Below are 9,586 nucleotides of genomic sequence, written 5' to 3'. Positions count from 1 at the left end.
CTTCCTCAGGCATTGTAGCACCATAATGTACAACAAGAAATTCACAATATTCTAATATAAGGTTTGCAGCTTGCAGTTTCTGAGGAGGCTAACTGCTAAACTAGCTAATGTAAAGCAAACTTTCTTATATTTAATTCCTTTCTTTCTTATATTTTCCTCAAAAGTATCCAAAGTAAAGCAAATGTATTACTATTTGCATACATCCAAACATGTAAAACAAAAACTATACCTATATCAGTAATGCTAACCTTAAAGAAAACCTCAGCTTACCCTAATTGTAAATATGTTTGTAACTTAAAAATAGATTTTTCACATTATTGTGACTTATGGGGTTTTCAACCTACATTAGACACAAGGCCAATAACCCACAGAAAAGAAATGAAGATGGTTTTAAAGTGGCCCATCTGCTGCCCAGACTCAATCGTGCTCGTCAGTGTCTCAAGGTACAGCCTCAAAGTTTGCTGCAGGAAAGTGATGACAGTGCACATGAAGTTCTTCCCAAATGGTGCTGTGACTCGACGTTCACCTAGAAATAAATGACCACTGAGTTATGGGGGGTTCTCACAGTGAAGTCTCAAGAAAGAAAGAAATTACCGCTCTAATAGCAGTGGGATCCAATTATACTGAGCCTCTGAGGAACTGATAATACAGTAAGCGAAAAAATGTGTTAACACCAATCGTCTCCTAGGTGTATGTTTGATCAGGAGTGTGGAAATTATGTTTGAACATGCGGGGAACTGCTGTCTCGCTCCTGTCAAGCTTGTCATAGTCCAACTGGATGGTATTTCTGGAAGTGTTGGGAGGAAAATTCTCAGATGTGTGAGCATGATAATTAAATTAGATTATAAAACATCTTTTGCCATGTCAATATGATTTAAATGTACTTTGATCACACAAAAGTGTCTTGATTTGACAGAGCAATGATGGATTTACAGCATGTGCTTGATTATCATTGTCTTGTAAGATTTAAATGAATGAGACAAATGGTCAATTAACTCTTAACTTAGTTGTGTATATCCTGTATTATCTGATCTATAATTTAACATGTTCATAACTAATGTGTTTGATCAGGTATATATTTACACCTTGCTGATATGATGGATGGAATCAATTACGTCTCCTCCTGTTTGCTTTTTTAGTCAAAACAAAAGAAGACAGGAAGCTTCTGTTTGGGATCCCTCTTCTCCTCATTCATTATTAAGAACACTTGTTATAGAACAAACTTAAGTGTTGGCTCATTCATGATTCATGGGTGTATGCTTCATTATTTGATTTGGTGGCGCTGGTAGCTTGCCAGTGGGGATGAGCAATTCTGAGAACATTAGTCGCAGGTAGCCGGAAAAAAGTTTGGCTTGGCCTCGACAGCCTTCAGCTTTTCGTGAATGATCCTTGAATCATTTACAGAAATGTGAGGAATACTCTTAAATAAATCTCTCACATTTCTTATTAAATTCATAAATATTATATGTTGGATTTATGCTTGCAAATTATGGTTTTGCAGGTCAAAATGTGAGTTCTCCAGTCATATTCACTGTGGTATTCTCAGCCCTTAGGGAGATCAAACCAAGAGCCTTGTCCATTCTCTCACCACCATGTACAAATTGCCTATTTAAGCCACCATCTTCCATTTATTCGACTTTATTTGCTCTGACCAGGGACAAGCCTGGTCTCACCTTCTCTTCTCTCCAATTCCTTAAATTGCTCTCTTAGCCTGTCAGGCAATCTTCCGAAATAGGGAGGGGTAGTTTGCCAGGTGCTGCATAATTAAATATTTCCATATATAACTGATTAATCAATGTCAGGTAGCCTGAGCCCCAGACGAGAAATAAATTAGCCATTGTGACAGTTTTTAGGGGGACCAGACAAATAATGAAAAAAAGAAGGTGATCAATAAAAAAAACGCAGCTCAAGGCTCTCATTCTTTATACAATATCCATAATCTTATCGGGGAAAGGTAATGGTCAAAGAGTCAGGTAAGGAATTATAGCTTAGCCATCACTGAATCTAATAAAAATCACAGTCATTTCTTCTATACTCCAAGATCAGACAATATGTGGTATATGTGTACTTAGGTAAAAGATTTCAGGTTTTGTCAGGTTTCTGTCTACTTTCTATACAAGCTGACCATGCAGTACGATCAATATGCTTTTATCTTAAGATTAGCATTTGCAAGTGGAGCCTCAAAATGAGTGTAGTCAGGATTATGGAACCCTTAATGCATTTCACTGTCCCTGGAGATGTTTAATAGAGCAGATTCCTTGTTAAGTGAGAGAATAAAAAATCTACCACATTTCGCCCACTTCAGCTCTTCTTCTGCAGTTATTTCTTCAATCATGAGAGCACTCCATGAATTTCTTATGGTGCCATTATGCACATTTTTTCAATGTGGTTCAATGAGCTGTGAAGCAGTTTGAAGTTTATGGTGTTTTTTTCTTATTCTGTTCCCTTGACTTCTTCCTGTAGCACAGAGATTGGATCCTCACATTACGGATTCATACACCGCCAAGTCAGTCCTCCCGATGAGCATATTGCTGTGCACTATCACCTGAAATGTTATTATAATGTGATAACTGACATAGTTAAAACATAAAACATTTTATGTTAAAGCACCAAATTTACTTTTTATGACAAATGTGTTATGTTTGAACAATTAATTATCAAAATACAACAATAACATGATAGTGATTGTTTTCTTTCTTCTTTCTGCATTGCAGCAATACGCGTCTGTATTTCCCCAAAAATCTAATTTAACAATTATACAGATTTTACTGTATTCATGAGCATTAGATAAGAAGACCGTGCTCGGGTTTTTCTATTAACATTACATTTTCCATGTAAAGTTGACCTGCTCACCATGCATTTGCATTTCTTCCAGACCTAATTGCCCAATTATACCTCTTAAAGTTCATCTTCCTTGCTGTCAGATATATGTTGAACAGTGAAAAGTAAATGTTGATCCTGTGTTAATTGCTACAGCATTACAAATCTCCTTTATTTACCAATTCAAATCACAGTAATGGTACAGAAGCAGAGGCAGAGTCATCTACATTACCCACTGAGGTTCCTGTTGCATTGCCCGGGGGGTAAACTCAACAATTTAATTTAAGTACCTTCAACTTCCCCCCCATCTTGAAACAGCTATAAATTTATTTAATTTATGCCGGTCTTTAGTCAATTTACAGACACGCGCACACACACTTTTACTCTACTTGTGTTTGCAGCTGGTTTACATCAGCAGCCTTGTTGATATATTTGCCTTCCATTGTGCACAATAGATCAATATGTGAAAGTGATTTCAAGAAGGCGGATTAATTCATTGTTCTCAGGAAAGAGAGAACCATGTAGTGAAATGAGTTGGACAGAGAATAACCCTCATGAGAGTGGTGTTGATGCAACTGAGAGAATCCCACAGAGGATTATGGGAATCCCATTTACTTCAAGCTGTGACCCCAAGTAAATGAGCAAGTCCACTCATCATCTATTAGTGTGCACGGGCTAATCAAATGCGGTGCAGCCATCTTAATAAATCAGAAATGTACCATAATGAAACTGTATGTTTACGACATATAAAGCACAATTAAACTAAAACATGTTTTCAATTGCGACCTTCCTCTTCCTCTCATGCACTGTAATTTATTCAGACTGGGAAATCAAATCTTCTATTAACTCGATGAGGAGGAGGATGTTGAGGATGAAGGCGACAACCCGACGCACATCCATTTTCCCCTTCTGAGAGATGACGAAGTATGAGTCTAGGTGGGAAGCGATCCTGGGGAGGAGGAGCAGGAGGAGCAGGAGGAGAAACCACTGGCTGTGACAGTGACAGTTGCTACTCTCCCCGGCTTCTTCTTCTTCTTCTTCTTCTTCTTCATCATCATCTTCATCTTTATCAGCAGCAGCAGCAGCAGCTTCAGCCTCTTGAGCTGCTGAAGCAGGAGCAGGAGCAGCGTCCGTCGACAGCTTGGAGGAGAAATTACGCATCTTCAGGAGTCGCTCCACTCGAGGGGGGAAGATGGAGACATTGCAGTTGACCAATTGTAGGGATCAAGAACGAGATCTTTGTTTATGACACGAACCCGAGTTCATGCATCAACAGGGACTGTTTAAAGAAGAAAAGGTAAGACGTGTATTCACATTATGGCTCATATTTAACTGCACTCAGGCACAATGCAAACGCCTTTAACAGGACCCTCCTAAAGATGTGTTCATTTTTATAACCTAAACTAAACTACTGGCTTTATTCTTTATTTTCAGTCTTCGTGCATCCTTGAAAATATTTTTTTATTTGCAAAAGATTTGTATCTTAATCATTTTTTAAAGGCTCTAAGCTTCTTCTCTCATATACACATGCAATTTTTTTATTGACGTTTTTATTTCATACTCTCATTAACGTCGTTTATTGTGAATAATCGGGTTAAAATAATAATGTGCCCAAAACGAGGAGTAACCGCGTGCAAGAGGAGAGAGGGCGAATACGTGTCTCTATCTGCCCCCTTGTGGTTTTGATTAAGGCTTTGAATAATGGGATTGACAAAATGAATCTGACTGAAGGAGATATAAAAAATATATTTAAAATACTAAGTAATAACAGTAAAGATGTTATTATGTACATGGATTGGTTTTCATCTTTATTTTATTGGAATTCATTTAGTTTTATGGATATTGTGCAATAGCGTATTTAAACCAAATCCCATTAAAAATCGAAACGTCATAAATATCACGTGGCTGAAGGAACCATTAAAACTATTCAATGCATTTAACTCTTTCACGAAGGATTTTTTTTTTTGCTATTTGATGATGTGCAGCTCCATTCAGCTCATGAGTGGCCCACATTCATGTATCATCCCCTCTGTGTTTTTTTCTGTTATGTAATTTCATCCCCATCACACTGCATCAGCCTCACAATGTTTGCTGCCTGGCTTATATGAGCTCATAGGGTATATATATATATACGTGTGTGCAGGGATGGGCAAAGATATACATCCAAATGTATTTTAAGATAACTTATCAAATACTCTGATTGTAAATGTATCAAAATTAAACTACAAAATACTATACAAGGGAGCATATATATATTTAGCAGTTCAATGATAGTTGGACCATTTTTGAGAGACCAGTGAGGCCTGCCATAAATCTGACCACTCAACACATAGTTCAAATAGTCTAACCTACAGTGCCTGTTGGAAATGAAGGGCCTACCTTGCACCAGCAACACTGACGACGAGTTATTTGAGAATCACGAAACACAAAACATCCTCCACTAAGCTACACACTTAGACTTAAGAGAAGTTGTGAGCTACAGCAAACGCCAGTCTTGTTTCATGGCTTTGCAGCGTAACGTTGTTAATGAAAGTCAGGTTCAAAACACGTGTGCGTGTAGATGTGTGCTTTATTTGTGTTCATGCATGTGTGTGATTTTGACAGCATGTGTATACTTTACGATCACACTTTAATGATTTGAATTTCATTTTTCAGACTACACCTTCTGAACCCTGAAGAAACATGGATGTATCAGCATCTTCGCTCCAGTACGGATCCAAAAAGAGGGTTAAGATTCACCCAAACACAGTGACAGTGAAATATACCACTCATTTGCCCCAGCCTGGTGATGAAGGGTATGATGATGCACCCTCTTTTGAGGAATTTGGCGCCTTCGCAGAGGCTAACGTGGACAAGAGACTTGTCTCAGACAGCAAAGGTGGCAGGACTTTCTTTGGGACCATGGAGACCCCACCTAAGCAGCCAAGTGTGCAAAAAGACAAGGGGGTCGGGGGTCAGCTGGCGAGCTTCGGCGAGGCGAATGTGTTAGCCTCCAGGGTGACCTGGATGGCCTTATTTGGGGCCGCCGTGGCTCACGGTTGTGTGGCACTGATTACTCGTTTGGCAGCCGACCGCTCTAAAGTGCCCTCCCTCGAGCTGCTCTTCATCCGCTCTGTGATCCAAGTGCTGTCCATCCTGGTGGTCTTCTACTACCACGAGGCCCCCTTTGGCCCTAAGGGCTACCGCCTGCGTCTCTTCTTCTATGGCATCTGCAACGTTATCTCCATCACCTGCGCCTACACCTCTTTTGCCATAGTACCACCGAGTAATGGCACACTCATGTGGCGTGCCTCTACCACAGTCTTCAGTGCAATACTGGCCTTCCTGCTCCTGGATGAGAGGCTGGGCTACACAGATGTGGTCACGGTGGTGGGCAGCGTGTTTGGTCTGTGTCTGGTCATGGTGCCAAACGTAGCAGATGAGGAGAAGTCCAGGCTGGGTTTTTGGAAGGAGGCCTTTGGCTACACAATGACAGTGATGGCCGGTTTGACAGCTGCCCTCTCTATGATCGTCTACAGAGCCATTAAGGAGCGCGTCAGCATGTGGACAGCACTCTTTACCTTCGGCTGGACGGGCACAGTGTGGGGCGCCTCCACCATGTTTATCATGCAGGAGCCCATCATTCCTTTAGATGGGGAGACCTGGGGCTATTTAATTGGGATCTGTATCTGCTCCACTGTGGCGTTCTTGGGAGTATACTATGCTCTAAACAGGTTTCATCCAGCCTTAGTCAGCACCGTGCAGCACCTCGAGATCGTGGTTGCCATGTTCCTCCAGCTCATTGTCCTGAGGATGATCCCATCTGTCTACGACGTCATTGGAGGCCTGGTCATCATGATCAGCGTGTTCACCCTAACAGGAGTCAAGCTGTACAGGGTGACCAGGGCCGTTCGGCAAGATTATCAAGAGATCCTGGACTCGCCCATCAAATGAGTTTCCATATGTAAAGTCTGTTTGTTTACAATGTTGCTTGGTTGTGCAATTTAAAGAATGTCTGGTTCTTGATTCTGATGATTTTGTATTGTTGTGTAGTCGGAAGAGTGCCAGTTGTGTAACTAATGTCTTAATATTTGTGTGTGAAATAAAAGACAAACATAATATGGTGACCATTTCCCTATAATGATACTGATACTGATGTCAAATTGTGTCACAGACCAAAATGTCAGCAAAAAAAAGAGGAATCAGTTCCATTTATGTTTGAAATCATATGATATCTGGTCTTGTGAGTGGCATACGGACATTGTTCTATTGATATACACCTTTTACAATCATGACATCAACGGGGTACGTTGTATCCCTCTCTTGTCACGCTGCCACACTTGTCACACTGTGTAAATGTCAGCCCAGAAATCTATCATACTACGTACAAGGATTGAAAGAATAAAAATAAATACCACCCACTTTTCTTAAAACATCTGGTGTTGATTTTGTTTTCCTCAATTACAAATTACAAATTCTCATTACAAACTATATATCCATTAACGAGTGGATTCTTCAAGATTCTGGGAGATCAAATATCTGTTCAGAGGAAAACAAGCAATCTGTACTTTTTTCTCCTGATGCTTTGTGCACAAAATGCACCTTTTTCAGTGTTTTTCTCATTGCCTCTTCCTTACATCATGACCCCAGCAGCTGGTTGATACTTAACACCAGTGATTACTTCCCTGCACGCTTCCTCTGTTTGCTTTCAGACGCATATCAAGCTAATGGCCAGAGGCATGTGCACTGTATTGAATTAAAGCCTCCTTTAATAGCATGAGACCATGTGCTCTTTCTGTAGCGGACATCTCAGCGGCTCACCAGCAACATTTAATTTTCTCTGTGGTTGGTGCAGTCCGTGTCTGCAGCTTCCCTGAGGCAAAGCAACAGTGATGGTATGAAATGAGAACAAAATGATGATGCAGAGTGGATGGGAGAGGACATGTTGCATGTTCAGAAGTGACACAACATGTATGTTGCAACAACAGCCCAGCAGGTGGCATTCACAAACCACTTGCTCTGAGGCTGGAGCTCGAAAAATAAGTTTTATTACATTAAATCATGGAGGTAATTAGTGGTGTATCCAGTGATTAATAATAAACATCTGATTTTATTTTGCAACAGATTTGAACACATGATATAACACACATCATCCAAACCCCTTTAATTTAGTATCAGACACAGACATACATTATTTGACCAATAAGCTGAAAGCACACAGACTGTTTAACACACTTACACACAAAAAGGAAGTAATCAGACTTGTGGTTTTAACCACATTCATTAAAATATGTGCCGCTGCAATAAAATAATCATTTGTAGTGAAATAAAATGATGAGTAAGCTATGAGCTTCAATCAGACCAACAGGTGAAGAACCACCATCATAAACCAATAATCATCTGAACCAGTCTTTTATTTCAGAAACATTTTCTGTCTGTTAGCCATGTTTATTTTTAAAGATTAAAGTTTATTTTTCAAAATATGAAGGTAAATAAACAGAGATAAAGTAGGTTTACCCTCCACTGCACGTGTTGCATTATATAATATTGTGACAAGGTTTTAGGTGCAGAATATGATGTAGAGGCCCATCTGGTTGAGCAGGAAACAGACTGCATCCTGCAGAGAGCTGCACAACCTTCCAAATTACTCTGCATCTCTCATTCTCTTCACCACAAACATGTTTATTAGACCGAGCATCGTTTCCCAGGAGGGGCCAGAATGGAATCTGATGATCAGTTATGTGTGTGTGTGTTTTTCATGGTGCAGATGACAGGGCATTTTCACAAAACTCGTAAACACCAGGATAACTAGACTTTCATTTATTCTAGATTTTTCCCTGTTTATCATTTGAGTCTATATGCTCTTAAGCACAGAGTTACACAAAAAGTAATCAGCTGCAGCCAATATTCATCATGTATGTGTTGTGTATGCTTGTCTACAGGTTCCTAGTTATCACCTCTTCCCTTACATTTATTTTCCATTAAAAATATTAAGTCATTTAATTTGTTCTAAATTATACAGCATGAGGCATTTGCTCACTCAGTCCCACATTGTGCCACTCAGTGTGTAAGAAGCTGAGAATGCAACTTTGATTTCGGATGGCTGATTCTGAGACAAATTAAGATGAGATAAGACATTAAAATGTTACATCATCAGATTCATAGTCAAACTAGGCAGACAACAGAACAAGTGAAGGTATGAAATAGAATAAAATAGGAAATAAAAATAAAAATAGAGTATAAAAAAATGAAGGAATATGTCTATTATGTGCACAATAAGTAATACATTAATATAACAAACATGTAAGTTAATTTATTGCATCAGGATTTTGATTATTCATAGATAGATAGATAGATAGATGGATATATATGTACTTTATTGATCCCAAATTGGGAAATGATTGGGTAACAGCATATCAAGGGCATTGCATATAGAGAGAAGAAGCAATATAACAGATATGAAGACTTAAAATGACTCAAATTAGAATGTAATAATCATAAAATGTTCTGAAAACTGTACATTTACCAAGTAAATGAGACACAATAAAGTACTAAAATACACAGCAAGGTACTACATATAATAGAACAATGAATAAGTCTATAAACAAGAGACTACATGCAAGAGATGAAAACGTATAATAAGAGACAAGTGTGCAAAGTTGCAGTATTTGAGTACTACATAAAATATGAATATAGGGTGTTTTTTAAATGAACTTTTAACATGTATGTCATTCTTGTGCTGCAGCCCTGCATGTTCTGCATGTGCTGTATTGATTAACTTGTCTAA

General features: G+C 39.1%; 1 protein-coding gene across 1 annotated transcript; it reads left to right on the top strand.

The window, feature by feature from the left end:
- Window positions 1–3,701: 3,701 nt before the first annotated feature.
- slc35g2b (solute carrier family 35 member G2b) lies at window positions 3,702–7,234 on the top strand. The gene is made up of 2 exons (XM_020087253.2): window positions 3,702–4,117; window positions 5,476–7,234. Exon 2 carries the CDS (start codon window positions 5,503–5,505, stop codon window positions 6,751–6,753), a length of 1,251 nt encoding a protein of 416 aa, XP_019942812.1. The 5' UTR covers window positions 3,702–4,117; window positions 5,476–5,502; the 3' UTR covers window positions 6,754–7,234.
- The last annotated feature ends 2,352 nt before the right edge of the window (window positions 7,235–9,586 follow it).

Source organism: Paralichthys olivaceus, chromosome 17 (genome assembly GCF_024713975.1).
Source record: "Paralichthys olivaceus isolate ysfri-2021 chromosome 17, ASM2471397v2, whole genome shotgun sequence".
NCBI classification, from domain to species: Eukaryota; Metazoa; Chordata; class Actinopteri; order Pleuronectiformes; family Paralichthyidae; genus Paralichthys; species Paralichthys olivaceus.
The sequence above is the reverse complement of the archived record's forward strand: the minus strand, read 5'-3'. Positions and strand labels throughout refer to the sequence as shown.

Coding starts and splice junctions, on each gene's coding strand:
- slc35g2b (XM_020087253.2), top strand. CDS start 5,503: ATGGATGTATCAGCATCTTCGCTCCAGTACGGATCCAAAAAGAGGGTT.